General features: G+C 36.9%; 2 protein-coding genes across 5 annotated transcripts in view; one reads left to right on the top strand and one right to left on the bottom strand.

The window, feature by feature from the left end:
* The first annotated feature begins 782 nt into the window (after positions 1–782).
* On the top strand, positions 783–10,498 carry LOC105034194 (2-C-methyl-D-erythritol 4-phosphate cytidylyltransferase, chloroplastic). The gene is given in 13 exon segments (XM_073261889.1): positions 783–1,095; positions 1,175–1,269; positions 1,356–1,424; positions 2,493–2,548; positions 2,635–2,750; positions 2,753–2,782; positions 2,860–2,942; positions 3,410–3,508; positions 6,952–7,020; positions 9,047–9,115; positions 9,204–9,250; positions 9,987–10,077; positions 10,283–10,498. Coding segments are annotated over 13 exon segments (1,038 nt in total). The 5' UTR covers positions 783–950; the 3' UTR covers positions 10,352–10,498.
* A 1,727-nt stretch (positions 10,499–12,225) lies between these two features.
* Positions 12,226–18,631, bottom strand: part of LOC105034196 (uncharacterized) — an 8,209-nt gene continuing 1,803 nt past the window's right edge. Inside the window, exons 3-7 of one of the 4 annotated variants that reach the window (XM_073262314.1) lie at positions 17,759–17,889; positions 17,583–17,653; positions 15,789–15,870; positions 12,688–12,744; positions 12,226–12,579 (exon numbers count right to left, since the gene is read on the bottom strand). In XM_073262314.1, coding sequence (XP_073118415.1) covers positions 12,724–12,744; positions 15,789–15,870; positions 17,583–17,653; positions 17,759–17,889 — 305 coding nt within the window. In that variant the 3' untranslated portion in view covers positions 12,226–12,579; positions 12,688–12,723. The remainder of the gene's footprint in view (positions 12,580–12,687; positions 12,745–15,788; positions 15,871–17,582; positions 17,654–17,758; positions 17,890–18,631) is intronic. The other 3 variants (XM_073262313.1, XR_012143503.1, XR_012143502.1) reach the window with 3 other exon arrangements.

Here is an 18,631-nt window from a genome sequence, read left to right as displayed (position 1 = left end):
AACCCTTTTTTTTATTTGACAGTTCTTTACTATGGTGTTAGCTGCCATGATATAACTTCAATACTGGCACTATATAGTAAACTTAATGCATGATGGTCGAGTTTGCAATTTTTTAATCTTGTATGAATAAGAAAACTTGGTATCGCTGGCCACACTCTAGATTTCGAGCCTTTCTTGCTATTGGATTTGTAGAGATGAACAAGGAAGATTAGTGGCAGGTGCTTGGATAGGTACAAAAAGAGCAGCAATAATCCAACTTAATGCATAGTAGATATGGCTTGAAGGTGACTTCATAACAACAATTTCATGGATTGACCGTCCATTCTCATCCAGATTTATATGCACCGTGAAGCTAATCAAGCTGCTGATCAGATAACTATATATGTTTGGAAAGTTTCAGTCCATCTGGGACCAGATGCAACTGAATTACAGTACTTAAAGAGTCAAAGCTGGTGTTGTTTTAAATAGGCAATAAATAGAACACCCCCTTCCCAAACCAAAAAAAAAAAAAAAAGATAGTTGGATATGAATTCACATAAGATGAAAAAAAATAGTTATATATGGATTGAGAGGTTTTTAAGCTGAATTCGGCTAGGCCCTGTCCAAATCCGACGGAATCTTATCAATTGCCACCCTTGGCTAGGAGTTCTCTTACATTATTTATCAGTCAGAAAATGGTCAACTTACAGATCAATCCCAAAGGCAAAAGTACGTGCCAAAAACAAAAAGGCTAAAGGTCTACATTGGACGGCAGGGATTGGTTGAAGACCCGGACAAAATCTAATCTGAAGTCGTGAATCTTGACCAGCGCCGCCTCGCGCTGCAAACCCAACGGGCGCCAGATCAAGAAATTCTCGTCCTCTTCCCGTCGCCTCCCCTGCTCTCCTTCTTGTCCCCCGTCTGCCCCGAAAGCTTTCCCGAACCGTGGAGCTCGAACTATATCGAAAGAAATGGCGCTTCGATTCGATGTCTCCTTCTCTCACCACCTCCCCAACGTCCTCCCTTCCCGCTCGAAATCCAAAGCATCCTCTCCATTCCCCTCGGTTCCCTTGCCGTCTCGATCGCGGCTCCCCCTCTCCCACCGTCTGCCCGCAGGCAAGACTCCTCTTCTCCTCTAGTTGGAATTGATGCCGAAATCACTTTTTTTTATTTTTTTAAATCGTGTTTTATTTAGGTGTAGTATCCGTGACGAAGGATGGAATCGCTTTGAATCGGAATAAGAATCAAAATTGGGTTAGATGTTGTGCGAAAAGGGTACAAGAAAGCGAGGTTTGTTTATAGAGGAGAAGGAGAGGGAGTGCTGTAGCTCATTAATTGGAAAAGAAGGGATGTAATTTTAATTGATTTATTCTCAGGGTGGAGCTGTGAAAGAGAAGAGCGTTTCCGTGGTGCTTTTAGCGGGAGGAAAGGGAAAGCGGATGGGAGTAATAATTCTTTCCCCTTTTCTTCTTCCCTTTTTGTTTAATTTGTTTTGGAAAAAAAAAGACCAGTTTTCGTTCACAATCCTTTTCTGAGCCGGCTAACAGTGCATAGGGGGGATTCTTCTGTTTCAAAATTAAATTCTGAAAGACTTTGCTACCGTTCCTGCTATCGTTATACTCTCGGTACAATTTGAGCAGCTTAGTATACACGGGCCATTTTCACTGACTAGATTTTACTCATTCCTCCTAGATAATCCTTTGGAGGCAAATTTTAGATTGACAAATTCTCATGAATTTTGTGCTAGTTGAAACTTTGGTTAACTGTATTCACTGGAAAGGCTTTTTCTCTTCTTTTTTCTTTTTTTCCTTTAACTGAAATGAAAGGTCCAGATGAACCTACTGGGAATTCTCATCACTTTTGCTTGGTGATGGGTAAAGTGGGCTGTTTCAGTATAGGGAATGGGAGTTTGCTTCAAGCTGCCTTTCTTGGTCTGTAGGTTTAATTTATTTATAAATAGAATTTATTCAGTCTCTTGTGAAAGAAGATTCACAACAACTGAAAAAACCATAGTCTTTCTATATCAACGCACGCCTACTTCCAGAACATCTAAAAGTTTAATGGTTTATGTTGTTGTTCCTGGCTTGTCTTCATGATTGAATGCTGAGACTGGGAGCTAAGAATCCTTTCAAACTGCCTAGTTTATTGTTGTCCTGCAACAGATTCACCTGCATTCTTTTGAAGCTGTTCTGTATCCCATGTTATAGACAATTTGCCAAAACTAGTCGCTACACCTCTGTCACCATTTTTATTTTGTTAAATTCAGTGCCTTAAACCAATTTAACTTTCTAGATTTTTTGCTGTTATAAACAAATTCACATTTTAAGACATGAGTGGATCTGCATTCGATCTGTCAATAAAGCTGAGGGCAAACACTTACATGCACTACAAATGCATGTAGTAAACTAGCACATGATGGTATTTTCCATGGCATAACAGAATGATGAGCTTACATTTTGTCAATGTGGCATTCAATTATTATGACATAATGATATTTGCTGTTTATGCCACAGGCAAGCATGCCAAAGCAATATCTTCCACTTTTAGGACAACCAATTGCATTGTATAGGTATTTCTTTTTCAGCTTTTCACATAGTCAACTTTTCTGTTATTGTTATTTACTTTGCTCAGACCATGATAATGTTTTTGTTGCAGTTTCTACACTTTCTCACAAATAAGTGAAGTAAAAGAAATAGTCGTTGTATGTGATCCATCTTATAAGGATGTATTTGAAGGTTTTGAAAGCCTCCTCGACCCATTCAAATTTTTCTTCTCATATATGTTGAGACTGGCTTTCCATTTAGTGATTTTTTTTTCCTGGTTTACTGACCATTGTACTGTATAGGAGAAACTGGAATCCATTATTTTCCATGTTTGCAGGTGCTAGTGAGGAGATACAAGTAGGTATTAAGTTTGCACTTCCAGGGAAGGAGAGACAAGATTCTGTTTTCAATGGATTTCAGGTACACACACAACTTCTAAATCTAATCTTTATGTGGAATGCTCTATCTTCGCTAAATGCATAGGAGAAAAAATATTTTTCCATCCTCATTATCAACTTTTTGTTGTAATTATATTCCAAGGATAAGTAAAAACATGAAACTTTTCTTTTTCCACCTTATACCTTTGAAATTCTTAGTTTTTTGTGTATAAAGGCAGACTAATGTTCTGGTTCCCAATTGATGATTTTCACTCATTCCCTCAACCACATTATCCCTGATAGTTATTCTCCATAACCTATCATTCTTCCATAATTTGGTTTTATCCAATGAAAGACTAGTGTACCTACATTTAGAAGAAAATAGCATATCTGTTTGTTAAAGTTTCTTGACATAATAATTAATACCTATGTGATTTTCAACTTTCAATATAATATCCTCCTTTCTTTATTTTCATATCCTTCACATTTTTTGTATCTATATGTTTTAAGAACTTCTTTCAACATCTTACAGGAAATTGAGGAAGCTCAGAACTTGTGTGCATCCACGATTCTGCGAGGCCTCTTGTTACGTCTGGAGATATTAAAAAGGTTGTTTAAGTATATCATGCAGCTACCTAGCATCCAGTAATAACTTGAATGATCCTAGATTTTAGTACTGCCAAGAAGACATCTTATATGTCTTCAGGATCTTTTATTTTTCTTCTTCTCTGGACTGCATACAACTACCTTAAGGTCTTGTGGTGAATTTTTTTCCTCCTAAAATGCAAATTATGTATGATATCTTGTGTGTATGTTGTAGAGTGGAAAGGTCATTAGGATTGTAGAGTGGTAGTCTGGTCATAGGACCTCATGTAATTGTTTGCATTCTAGTGAGTTTGGTTATAATTATACACACTACATATACTGGATTTCATCCAAACTTTCTAACTTGCATTCTAGCTGTCTGTGCAGTTTCTTTCCCGAAGGATTACAGTTTGCTGTACTTTTAATTTTGAAAATTTGCTTAGCTCATCAATTGCAAGGAGAAGACTTCTCTTTGCTTTTTGTATGTAAACCATTGGAAGGTCATCATGTTTCTACATTTTCTAAGCTATAGGAAATCACTAATGCTTCAATTGCATGACATGGACAGCTGAGATGATCTCTTATATACAAGATGGTAACTTTGCCTAATTACCAAAACTTACTAATCATGCTTATCTGCCAATATGAATAATGAGTATCGTAGGCACACCTTCCATTTCTGACCATCAATGAACATCTGCAATACCCGCAAATTCTTCTAATCATGCATCAATACTTTATTTTCTGGCATAGAGGTCATGATTCATAGATCAGCGACGGATGCTTTTGGCATGTTACAACATTCTGCTTGTTCAGTATGCTGTCTGGTATAACGTATGCAGTTTTAATATTCTATTATTGTTTTCATACATCATCTTTATCTTTCAAGCAAGTCATGCAATCCATTTAGTTCTTTGTTGAAAAAACATTGATGCCTTCGAGATTGAAAGCCTTAAATCATTCTCCAAAACATTAAGGAACATGTAAAAGGAAAAGAAAACATCTGCCATGATGACTGATAAAGAACCAGCATCTCCAGTGGGCTTAATCTTACAAAACATCGTATTAGTCCTCCATTTCAGCATATGAGTATGGGGACTGACCATATCTTCATATAACTGCTAGAAGCGGGAGATCTCCTAGTGATAAGAGACATAGGGATGAGACGAGAACTAGAAAAGGACATTACATGTATATTCATTGTATAGTCTCATCTCCCTTAATATTTTCTATATGGTCTTCACACCATGTGGTGACCACATTACACCATGTATATGTTATGCTGGGTTATGCCCTTATTCAGGCAGTTTCTTTGCATCTTTGGCTGATTACTTCCTCAAGCCTACAGACTCCATCAGTCTTCTCTCTAAACATGCATTACTTACCCTACAAATGGATGCTGTATCATTGGCTTTTGTGTCTTTCTTGGTGTTTCAGTTATGTCACTGAAAAGTAAGAAGCATATGTTGTTTATTACTCCAGTGCTGAGGCTGAGTATTGCACTATGTTGGACGCTGGAATAGAGATCATTTGACTTGCCTTCTTTCCGATATGAGTGTCCACCTCCTATTCTTTTATATTGTGACAACCAGAGTGCTATTCACTGTTGAAATCCGGTTTTCCATGAGCAGACGAAATATATTGAGATTGACTGCCACCTCGTTCTATAGTTTTATTTACATCCTTTTTCTCTTCCTTATGCCCTCTCCACTGAGCAAATTGCTGACATCCTCATGAAGACATGCTACTGCTTGATATCGGTGTCTCTTAAGCAACTCTTGCAGCAGACCCCCATGAGTTTGAGGGAGATATTAGAGACATTACACGTGTACTCTTTAAATAGTCCCATTTTCCTTTGCATATTTTCTATATGGTATTCTCACCATATAGTGACCACATACACCTTGTATATATAATGGCCTCCAAGTTTCACTGTTTCAGTCATAATTGAGTTAGGCCACCTTATGGATTAAATCTAACAGGGTCACCTCTTTAAGAGTTGATAAAATGTGTTGAGGACACTCCTTATGACAGTCAATGTGCCATTAAGATTGATAAATATCTAATTTTACATACTTATACCAAAGACATGAGTTGCATTTCCCCATTTCTTCAAGAAAATTTAGATGTCCAATAATCTCCAGCTCTAATACCCCTTGTCAATAATCTGTCCCAACTTGCTAGTAAGTTGGAGATGATCCCATACATCACTTGTATCAGACACATGTGCGCACATGCACATATCCAAATGCATTCACACATGCAAGCATTCACATGCCAACCCACTTTGCCCTAGTTCCTGCCTATGCATGCACACACACATCACACTTATATGGCACCTGATAAAAAGGGTCAATTAGGAACATCATATTCAAACACACACATGCAAACACATGCGCACTCATGCACACAGTTAGAATTATTTTATGCTTTATAGATTGAAAACCAAGGATTATGCTCTGAACCAATGGTGAACAAGTTGAAGCGAAAAGAGGAACAATGATACCTGTTATGACAATCAGCAACCAAAGCAGCGACTTTCATGAAGGGTTTAAACTTGATGATAGTTTGTCCCCTTTCAGAGTAGAGCTTTATATCCGACAAACTTTTCCATTCACTCTATAAAATCGATGGCCATGATTAAGTTGGACCACCTTAGGTGATTAAAAAAATCCAATAGTGCACACACACTCGTGTACACACGCATGCAGATAGATGTATATATGGCCCACCGCCCACCTATATAAAAAAGGTCAATTAGGGAAAAATGTCAATCTTTCTACAGCCTTTCTAAAATAACAAATTTTCAACATGAGTATTTCTTAGATTTTTATATGGTGTTCTACTAATATTTGGAAGCAAATGAATCAAGCTTTTCACTTTGTATTTCTGCAATTTTCATATATTAGCTATTTTTTTATCACTTCTAAAGAATTAGTCATTTCAATATCCAGGATGTTTTAGGTCAGAGTTTGTCCATTAGACCCTCTTTCTGTTCGAGATGCAAAACTGGTAGGATTACCTATTCCAAGATTAAAACTATTTATTCAAGCTTTGAGTGTAAGTTCCGTACTTTCCTCTTAGAGGTATTTATCTTCGTATCTGTTAGTAATCCAGGAATTATATACACAAGTGAAATCCTGTTTAGTAAATATCAAAGTGCTACAACTGGCTATATTCCAATTGCTTGAAAATATATGCTTCAGTGCTTTTGTTATAAATTACTAGTGATGACTTTCGAAAGTTCTCTTTCTGGTTTTTTGGAAAAGCAGTCTAAATTACCATCTTGATCATCTGATTTAGGTATACTCCGAATATATCTCCTTTTTGTGTATATGTGTGGCTTAGATGGACTTGTCATCTTCTCATCTTACATTATTTTTTGCAGGTATTCTTCCACTGCATCTCTATGCCTTGTGGATATAGTCAATTGAAAGTAATCTTAGATGTACTTGTTCGATTGCTAGGTCCTGAAAGATGCTTGGCTGAATGGGGCAGCTGTTCTTGGTGTTCCTGTGAAGGCTACCATAAAAGAGGTGTGTCTGGCTTTTGGGAAAGTTAAAGTTATGAAATATATGTCATAATTTTTCAGGAATGCAGCTTCATCACATTAAGAGATTTCAGTTTAATTCTGATTTGAACTATTTTAAATAATCTCATGCTGATTGAGCTTATCAGGAACCCCTTGCATGCTTGATGTGCCAATATTATGTAAAGGAAAAGTACACAGATTTATGATGCTTCAAGAATTTCCATTCATCTTTGCCTTTATCTCTAATACTTCAGGCACTATACGTATTTGATAATGAGAAACATTAAATTAATGTTTTCTAATAATTTGTTTTTATAATGGCTGGCATGCCAAGGGCACATATGTCATTGCCTTTTTCTACTTTGCCTCGAAGTTCCTTTTCTCGGGTGGAGGATATTTATTGCTGCTGCAATAAGCCTTTGTTATTGTACAGCACTGTTATGCTGATGAAGCTTTATTCACATATATGGTTGGTTGAGTCTCTTACATATTTGACCTAGTATACTCAACTGTTGATGGTGTTGTCTATTTGTCAGTTTCAGACCTACTATTATACTTGCTGATGATGGAGTAGGTCACTAGGTTAGGTGTTCCTCCTGTTTGCAATCAACTCACATCTTCTCCATTATGTCCATGCTATTCTTTTATCATCTAATTTGAAAGATATCTGACCCTGTATGTTTGCTGATTGAGTTACTGATCCTGCTAATTGGTTCTCTATAGTTGTCTTCTGTGTACGTTAAAAGAGTCCTCATTATTAGAGATCCATTGGCTTCATTATCTGAAATTTGTACTACTATTATCTGAAATTTGTACTGAGCTACTAAGACTTCCTCTCCTTTATTCTGATGATTGTGTGCATTCAAATAACTAGGAATAGGATCCAATTTTCTTCACAAATAGATGAACACGGGGACTGATTATCCCTTGCTTGCCAATTTGACCTGAATGACTTTATCATCACCCTGCATCTAGTCTTCAACTTGGGGACTTGATGAAAATGTATAGTACAATGGCCTCCTTTTCAATTTTAGCAATGAACATGCCTCAAACTCAGGGAAAAGTCTCCACTTTCCCATGCAATGGGGTAAACAAGTTGCCCAAGTGACCAAGGTTTAAAAAATGCATACTATTGTAGCAAGTGATGCACCCAGGTCATCCATCCTTGACGAAGAATGCACCTTCATCCACCTTGATCCTCCTTTTGGCAAGACTTTATTCTAGGGGATTTTCCTTAATATGTGATCCAAGCAAAAACCTTATGCCCTTACAATTAAGTTGCACATCCGTCTTCATATCTTCTGATCTCATTGAGTTACACATAAGTTAGAATTTGATAATATGATGTTGCGCAACCCAGAATCTTTTATTGACTTCCCACCTCAAACATACTAGTTTGAATTGATGTGAAGAAAGAAGAATTTGGCTGATTTCTTCCTGTTCCTCTCTTCATGGTTTTTCTGTGCGTGATTTACACTAACCTTTCCCACAGCTCACTTGTTGCTGCTTTGGAAGATGGTTTATGGCATCATTTTGAATCTGGTGCTCGAACAGTCTTCCTGATCCTTCCACCCCCTCTGCTTCCGTTCCTCCCAACTGGTTGGAATGCTTCAGTTATGTTTCCCACTGGTGTAATTATGATGATATGGATGTCCAATACCACCTATCATGTTGACAGCCCAGCTAAAAAATATCCTGCTGTAATTTGGAACAGGATTGCAAATCACCCATTTCACATATTGGATCATGATGCAGCATATAGGTTACAACATAGGTAGAGATTAACTTGCTACCTTACCCTGTTGCCCTGTCCCAGGACTCCGATGGCATTGGTAATGTATGAAATTTGCCTTACATATATTTTGCGCTTTTATTTTTTTTCTCAGGATGAATCATGCTTTAGTCCAGACATGAAATGACAATATTTTTTTATTTTGAGTGGCTCACAACTGTTTCTTTTGGTTAAATTGCTTTGTAGTCAAGCGCTGCTATGGACCTGCAGTTCTTATATCTGCTACTGCATTATGCAGGCCAACAGTGACTCTTTTGTGGTAAAAACCCTTGACAGGAAAACTCTTTGGGAAATGCATACTCCACAGGTATCCTTGTTTAAGGCCAATTAATGTAGCCATACTATCAGGTACCATATGATGCCTAAGCAACAATTGTCTTTGTTGTTTTCTGCAGGTTATCAAGCCCCATTTGCTCAGAGATGGTTTTGAGCTTGTCAACAGGTATGTGATACTTTCAATAGTACAACTTTATGATGATGATTTTATTCATTTCCCAATTGATAAATAAAGAAAAGGTAGGTCTTCATGCTAGCTTGTGTACAACTGTAGTTTGTACAACTTGAGTTTGTGTTACTAGTGCTGTTAAACTCTTAAGTTAACACCTAATAATTCTCAGACTGCAGAGTATCTTTAAGAATTAGTTAACTCTATGTATGAGAATGCTGTTTGAGCCTCGATTGTGATTTAGTTTTTTAACATGGTTTGAACATGACTGGAACTAATTATGAGGTGGCCTTCTCCCAATATTTCCCTGGACAGTCCATTGATACACTGAGCATGAAAAATCTGGACTTTGGGATTTTTTTTTTTATTTAACTAACTAGCCTAAACTTACATAGGGCACCTGTTTTTAGCCACCGGTTTAGTACTGTTTTACTAGTCTCCTGATCGACAAATTTGTAAGACTTTTTTGTTCTTAGAGGCAGCTCTCTGCTCTTAAATATTCTACTAATTCTTGTAAAAGCCGGAGAACCTGTTAGTTTCATGGTTAACATACACAGGACCAATCAGAAGCTTGCTTTTGCACATCAAATTTATTATCATGTTGATATGTCAAAAAAAAAAAAAAATTGGAGTGCTTTGCTAGCAGAGTCGAGCATAACATTTGCATTCGATATGTTAAACTTGTTCATCCTGTTTGATCATGCATCAACTTTTTTTATGATTTATCAACCAGGAATGGTCTTGAAGTCACTGATGACGTGTCTATTGTGGAGCACCTCAAACATCCTGTTTATATCACAGAGGGTTCTTATACAAACATCAAGGTGCTGACTCTTTACTTTGTGCTTTGTTGAGATATAATATTCTCCCTTGGCAACCTGTGAGTTCGATCAGAACGGCGCAGAATACTGTGAAAACCAAATTGCCAGTGCACTATTACTTCACTGCATCTTAGGATCTTTCGACATTGAACCTTCCCATTATATGCTTCCTAGGTTATTGAGCAGCTTTATCATGCATTCCCTGCAGGTTACAACTCCAGATGATCTATTGCTGGCAGAACGAATATTGAATATGAGAGTGGGTGTACCTTTGTAATCATTTTTTCAACATCTTCTCAAAATTCCTTCTATACACAGAGAAAGGCCTCTTCCATTTTTTTTATCCTACTAGGATGTCCTGAAGCGATTTGAACTCTGCAATTTCCATAAGTTAAGAGCTATTGACTTGATTCTGCTTTGTTTCCATGTGGTTTCCTTCTTGATGATTATAACCAAAGTTTCACCATGTTCTGTAAACAATACTTTGTTCTTTGAAGCATCAGCAGGCTTCTATCATATGATTGCTATCTCAGCTATTGCAGTGTTATATTAGAACCACGGTGAACTCAAGTAACTATTCGCCTGGATCAAGGTTTTATTTAGGATCCATTTGGTTGGGATTAATCTGGTATGAAAAAATAAATTTCATATTAGATTATCATGTTTAGTATAAAAAATAGAAAAGAGAGATAGTAAAAAATTTTGTGGATCTCATATTTATTTTCTGAAGAAAGAAGGTAAAATAAATGTAGAAATTAATATTTGATAAATTCTTGAGTGATGGTAATTTATATTTATTCAATAAAAAATTTTACAATAAAATTAAGATGCGGATGATATTATGTAAAGGACTATATGATTATAGTTATTATATAGAAATTGTTTGGAGATGATAATGTTATTTTCATATTAAAAAATTATTTTATGTTGATAAATATATTTATAAATTTGATTCTATTTCTATATAAAATTATTTTCAATTAATTGTAATTTTTTTTAGTATTTTTTTAAATATTTTTTCATCAATCAATACAGTAAAGATTATTTTTTGCAACCATTTGCCCAGCTAAATGATTCCTAAGAGTCATCAAATTATCCCATAGTTTGACATACCCTAACAAAATGGACCCTAAGACATGGATGCGTGGTTTTCCTTTCTAATCGACAGTATTTAGGTGGTTTTGTGTTTCAACTGATTAAACCGGTAGAAAAGATATTATAATATGAAAATCAAGCTTTTGTACGGTGCTTTGCATCACAGGACCAATTAAATATGTATGAAGTAAAAAAAAAAGAAAAAGAAATGCAGTTCATTGCGGGTCATGTGGATAAAAGGCTCTATTGGTTTATGTTCAGCCAAGAGAGGGGAAACAAGCAGTTCCCGATCACGAAATCTATTGATTTATGTTAAGCCAATGAAAGGCTCAACCTAGAACGCACCATTTTGAAGCACTTGCCCGAAAATTTATGTAATTTATATTCTATAATTTTTACAATTAAAAAACTTCTTTCTTCTTGATATGATAAAATTCTTATCAATTTTTTTTTCCCATCCATTTCATCCTCTCATTGTGCCTCTTCAAAGCCTTGCCTCCCTCCGAAGAGAGATTATTTTGACCATGGAAAGGGATTTGAGGATAAGATGGGAGCCACACCATTCATGCTATCTCAAAGTTGTGAAGGCAGGCGTACTAGTTGGTGATAGGGTGAAAATTACCATCTAAAGATGGATCACTGAACGCTCGTATAGATCGCTCATATGAGTGGACGCATTGGCACCACCATATTAGCGATAACACTGCTGACCGCTCCCTGTGAACTGGGTGGTGACATGGCAGGTGATCCGTAGAAGTATATTACAGCATAGATGCCCCTTTTATATTCAATCAGCATTTAAATGACCAAGAAAATAAAATAAGTGCACATACCGAAATAGGAGTGCTTTTCTTAGATCTACGCTGAACAATCATAACTGACAGGATCGCAAAAATCCATCAAATGCTATTTCCTTCTCAAATATACCATGTTCATTGCACACCGCATGTTTACTGTGTCTAGGCGAGATCTTGTTTCAGCCACACCACAATGCTGTCTTCAATATTCTGCGTGCTCTTGGAGCCACTCAAGACTTTGCACAATCACACATCAAGATGAAGATGAAATGGGTTTTCATTGTGCAATCATAGAGTTTAGATGCAAAAAATGACGATCTATTTCTTCAACCTCCATTGGGCAACACCGAAATAATACATAGATGATATGATACATGACTGATAGAGCATAAACGGGCTAGTTGACTTTGTGCAGAACTCCTGAAAGACTTTAGAATGTAAGTTGAATAGTCTGATGCATGAATTAGCATATGAAATTCCCTCCAGAGCAAACTAATTTGCAGCTTTTAGCATGGTCGGTTCGGAAAAGAATTTGTTCAGTTTGATGCAGCAAGATGATCATTCAGTAGTCCAAGGTATACATGCATCCCATGCCTAAAGAACAAGCAGAATCCTTAAAGACAAATGAGAATAGTGATGATAAGAACATATACTTCTTTGAGACGTGAGGTAACATCGCTTAACAATAAAGTAGAATTTGAGGAAGGAGGCATATTATGACCTTTTGCATAATCACTCTCGGCTTTCTTCAAGAATCTCACTTCAGAGGTCTCATACCCTGCAAGGAAGCTCAAAAAAGAGTTAGATTGCTTCTTCTATATCAAGTCTTTCCATATGTGGCTAGTTGAAAGAAATCCACCGAGAAGGGGAAAAAGATGCATCTCTATAGAAACTCACATTTAGTAGTACTTTCAGTGTGAAGAATCAGATGATAGGATCCGTACATTAAAGAGACTAAAAACAAAAATAAATAAATCTTGCACAACGTTAGATTCCCTAAGCAAGTTGCATGTCCAATGTAAGTATACTGCTCTCGCATAAAAAGAATGTCATAGTGCAAGGACAATAACAATTGCCCACTTAAACCCTGAACATATGATGGTCAACCTTAAAATATCATTTTCAATGACTTGGTGACCATGTCAGCAATGACTATAGATTTCACAGAAGCGTCATCACTAGCATAGAGTTTCCCCATCATAGAGACGCAGACTGATAAAGTCTACACACCTGCTCTCTAACATCAAACATTCATCAAAGTATGTGTCCAAACTGCCAGGGATAAGAAGAATAAGCTGCAGAACTTGCTATAAGAAGAATAAGCTGATGATGATTCTTCAGTTACAATATTTGTGAGTTATGCAATTAATTCCTAGACCTATAGGAATCCAAAATTTTAATTAGAACAGCAATAAGCTCATCTCCCTAAATGACATCACAGAAGAATAAGTTATTTAGCTATCTTTATTATCATTATGAATTAGCCATCAGTATCCACATTGCATCATTTTGACTAATATAAATTTGGTGGTCTGACACGCATGGCATAATGACTAGCAGGCTGCATGGATAATTGCACTCCTTATGATCCAGAATTTCCTATGATGTGCATCTCTGCTACTTGATGTGTATCCACCATGCTTTTGATACTGCAGCGACAAAGAATGTTACGGCTCTCAAAAATTAAGCACTCTAACTGGTGGTACAAATGATCTGAGCTAATCATTAGCAGATTGGGCTTGGCTCGGTTCAGGCTCAGTTTAGTTAGAAAATGAGCTGAGTTGGAGCTGGGCTAATAAAAGAGCTGAGCTTGAACATGAGCCAGTTGCAAAAACAGTAAAGAAGCTTGGCTCAGCTTGATAAAAGCTTGGATCAGGGCTTATATGAGCCAAGCATGAACAGCTGATCAAGCTCGGCTCAAGATAGACAAGTTCGAGCAGCTCATATATATACACTGACCTGAGCACAAAGAGCCTGCTACTTGGCTTGGCTTGGCTCGGCTCATTTGCACCCCTATCTCTAGCTGAGAAATTCCGCAAGTGTCGCTACTTATGGTGCTCCTTCAACTAATCAAGTTTGAGGAAATCCACATGAAACCAACAAGACCTAGAATATGTAACTCAAAGATTCAGCTTAAGGGTTTGCAGTTGAGCACTCTTCTGGCTGCAACTGAGCAATTCGTATTAGATCACCTGCATCAGAGTATCCCCAACCTGTATGAAATAAGATAAATGACTTGGCTCTCAATTTCATGTATCACCTTCAATGTGGAGGCAAAGTCTAGATGACATGACATAAGCTACCAAGAATCAATGTTGCATGTTCTATCCTTTATTAATGAAAAGTTGACCTATATTCCAGCAACTTATCAGCCATAAAGGCTTCCACCTTTTGCAATTGGAAACATTTTTAGATTTTGTTATTTATAGAAAAACAGCTGAAGTGGTTATGGCAGCTACCTTAGGGTCAGAGATGAATTAGATCTCCTTAAGAGTAAAGGGTTGCGCAAATTTTTGGCTAGAATTAGACGAGCAAACATTATTGGCTTCATAAAGGTTTGTTAAGGCTCGACAACCGACATTGCAGCAATATTGAGGGATGGAGTCTTCTTGGCCAAAAGTTTCTTTTAAATATTTCAAATGTTTGCTTGAATGATAACAGCAATTCCCATGACTAATCAAGCTGGAGTGGTGTTTGATAGAAGAGGATGGAGAAACTATTTTTCAAACTGGGTGTCGAGGATCCATAGGGAGTTTACCTTTTTGGATGCCGGCTTATAGGCTTGATTTAAACAGAAAAAAAAAAAGGACAGGTGGGGAGGATGAAAAGACTCCATTTACTTACCTCCAAAACTAGTAAGAAAAGGAATTTCCAGTATTTGCGAATCATGTCAACTAATACTTATTTAGTTTTACAAACTAAAAAACCTGGACCAAATTTGTCCCTTGTATAAAAAGAAAACCTTTTTCCTTAGATTTACCTGACACAGACATTAATTTAACCAAACCATATTAACAAGTGTGTACTTGTAACATATCATATCGAGTGAAATGCACAACTTCTGGACTTCCTATCATGGTATAGACTTCAATTTTTTGTTAAATCACTTAACATAAGTATCGGCCCAGTATGAAGAGAACAAGTATATAGGATCTTGCAGTTTACAATGATGCTTGTAGATACAGAATAAAACATTTTAAAGTTAGATAATTCTTATGAAACACTTCAAATATTCTTCTTAGGAATTTTGTTCTTTTAAAATGTTACTGATCAGTGTTCTCTGGTAGTATCCAAGGTTTGAAATACAGACTGCTTAGCATTCCATTATCTCATTATCTCTGATATTATGCTTCAAACTTAACATACAAATCTCAATCCTTGTTATGTACGGTAAAACTCTCAAAACATGCTGTAGATGAATTATTTTCATACTTCAGATTGTCTTTTTAACTGTATGAACACATCCTCTAAGAACAAATTTAGCAATCTGACCCATTCAATGTACATTACAATGCCACCGCTTACACGGATATCTAAAGGAGTCAGTATTAATTTTCAGCTACTATAAGATCAGAACAAATACATCTTCAATGTGATTGGAGGTATTACTCAAACTAGTGAAGCTTCTTTTCACCATGTAGTTACAGAGATTAAAATGGTAGACTATCTATAGAGAGGTAAGGAAGAAATATCTTTTCGAGGAAAATTTTGCCATAAAGCTGCAATCTTTGATCCCAATACAACCCCTTTCCTGAGTTTGAACTCTTTCATCCATTTAATGATTTTTTATTAATATATCAGTAAAAAAGCTTTTAGATTTACCTTCGATGTCCTGAGGTCATTTACAGACATTCGGAGAGAATCATCTGATAATATCAACCTTGATAGGGCACCTGTGCTTAGCCTGCAGTATGCAGCAAAAGAGGCAGACCAATGTCAACTGAATCGTGTGATCCACTTAATGATATATTTAGAATTCATAATGCAAGATACTGGTCATGCAGATGATGCAAAAATCTGTGTTACATGTGGTTCTTTGATTAGCTGATTCAAGATATGTTACATTAGTGTCATATTAAAATGAAGGCATGACCAATTTTGATAGGCAATAATGGTCCGGAAAACTCTCTGCCATGACATCTTTAGATACTCATGGGAAGCATATCAAATGTTGATGAGATCATAAACACTTGTTGTGAGGACCCATGTGGGTGTGTTTTTAGTCCTACATCGGCAATTCACTAGGTAGATAGGGTGTACTTATATGGGGCCCAGGAATAAATAATACCTCATGGCTGGCCTTTTTTAGGAGAGGTCCCGAGTCGTTACAAATGGTATCAAAGTGGACTTAGCCTATAATCCATGTGGACTAAGGGACACTATAGCACAGGTCCTTTGGGGATTGCCCATAGGTCAATCGTGGTATTAGTGAATGGATTTGGATCTTTAGCCTGTAGAGGACATTAGGGCTTTAAATAGGGTAAATATGTGAGGACCCATGCAGACATGTATTTAGTTCCATATTGATTATGTACTGGGTATATCTTGGTTAGTTATACAGGACCAATAATCTAAGCAACACTTTCTGGCTAGTCTTTTTGGATAAGGTCCTAGATTGTTACACTTTCTCTAAGGTTTGTCTTACATTTCATGTGCATATCAGAGTTGTTTAATCAATCTCTTTTCCAAATTGTGTCATTTTGGCTGTCCTTGCAACAAAGCAATCCCAGCATAGCCTGCACTTTTAAGCAAATCTGGATGTTTTCATTCCAAATACATGCACAAGGGAGGAGAATCATGATGATTTCATGGTCCTAATGTAGCTAAAATTGTACAGTAGTTTTGAACCTCTCTCTCTCTCTCCTCCCCCTTCCCTCCCTTCCCTTCCCCACCCCCCTCCAAAACTCTCTCTTCCCTCCCCCTTCCGTCCCTCACCCCCGCCCCCACCCCCACAAAAAAAAAAAAAAAGACACTCTTTGCACAAACAACCATTTTACGGCAATATTAGAAATACCTTAGAAAGGAGCATGCCAAGACCTAAGTTCTTTTGAACCTCTTGAATTAAATAACCAAGGTACTTGATGATGTAGTTCAACTAACTCGTCCTTTCAAGTTTAGTTTCCTGATTGATAGAATCAGGAGCGGATGTGGAAGCAGATATTTTAAATACACTTGAAGTGAGGAAGCTCTTAGGAAGCTGGTGCCGATTCAGGATTCCTGAAAGATTCCAAAGTGGGTGCATTGCCCTAAATAAAAGATTTCTGCTATTAGGCTATAAATCATTCTTCCAGCGGTGGGCATCAACAAGAAACAGACTTTCAAATGCCAAAAGGAGAAGATCTCCCTTTTTTATCCTTTGACTGTGATGAGCACTCTTCTGTTGTGGTATACAGATAAAAAATATTTGCATATTTTCTTTTTTTTATTTTCTGCCAAATTAGCTCAGCTCGATCCTTTGACATTAAGGTAACACATTGCACAAATGAATGCATCTCATACTCTTCAAGAAAAGCATTGATGCAGAAAAAGAGAATCATTTTATCAGTTTCCAGTTCAAAAGCACTGATTCACACAAATATTGAAATAAATATAAATAAATAAAAAAAAATAATGTACCCCAATATTTTTGCTGCCTCTGACACTGAGCCTTCAACAGCATATATCAGATCTAGTAAAGCTTGCATTCCCTGTTTGAGGAAAGATATATGGAGATATTAAGATCTCTGGGTGCATACTCAAGATACCAGCATTTGCAAAGAAAAGCTCAACTGCAAATGTAATCAGAAGAATACTGGAGCAAATTTTGGATTATTGGGACCAATTTGAGGACCAACATCTGATCCCCTGATTGTTGACTTTGCAGGTAGAATCTGAAGAAGTTCTGTAGGAGGGGTGTAATCGTTCAAGTCTATCGCCTTCCTGACTATTTGAAGAAAAAAATAATTTCAGAAATCAGAGATGGTCTCTACCTTAAAGAAGGAAGAAACAGAGAAAACTAATTCGAAAAACCAGAAAACATTAACAAAATGATGTCAACCAATTGTTTCTCTTTTTCATTATTCTTTTTTTTAACATTCAGCGCATAAGCTAGAGTTGGCTACAAAAAAAGGGGTAGTCCTCTGTTAGCAGGCAAGATTGGCCAGATGCAAAATGGGCAACAAGACACCTTTAACTTTATCTGTGTGTGATCCTGTACAAACCAGTTTGCATTATCGGCATTCACCAAAATAGTTGAACCACCAGGCTCTATACAACTGGCAGCAATTCAAATCATCCCAGGTAAACAGTTATATGCAGGATTATTTATGTTTCTGTTCTATTCTGACAACTATGAATTTATTTAAAAATCCATACAAATGATTTTAGCATTGACAATCTTTGTGCACCTTGAGATTGAGATGCTGGTCGATCAATTAGGCCACAAGGTATGGAAACAGTCCAAACCATGTTGGTCGGTCAATGTGGTTCATGTTGGTTATTGACGAAGCCAACTTGAAGAGCAACTGAAACCATGAGATTACAGGCCACAATGATTAGTCATAAAAGTTATATGTATCATCAAAAGAATTGATAGAGCAACCACCTAAACATCAATCCCATGTAGAGTGGCCACGAGGCACCATGCCTAGGACATACAGAGTTCTCTGGGAAGATTTTCAAAGCCA

Source organism: Elaeis guineensis, chromosome 8 (genome assembly GCF_000442705.2).
Source record: "Elaeis guineensis isolate ETL-2024a chromosome 8, EG11, whole genome shotgun sequence".
In the NCBI taxonomy this organism is placed as follows: Eukaryota; Viridiplantae; Streptophyta; class Magnoliopsida; order Arecales; family Arecaceae; genus Elaeis; species Elaeis guineensis.
The sequence above is the reverse complement of the archived record's forward strand: the minus strand, read 5'-3'. Positions and strand labels throughout refer to the sequence as shown.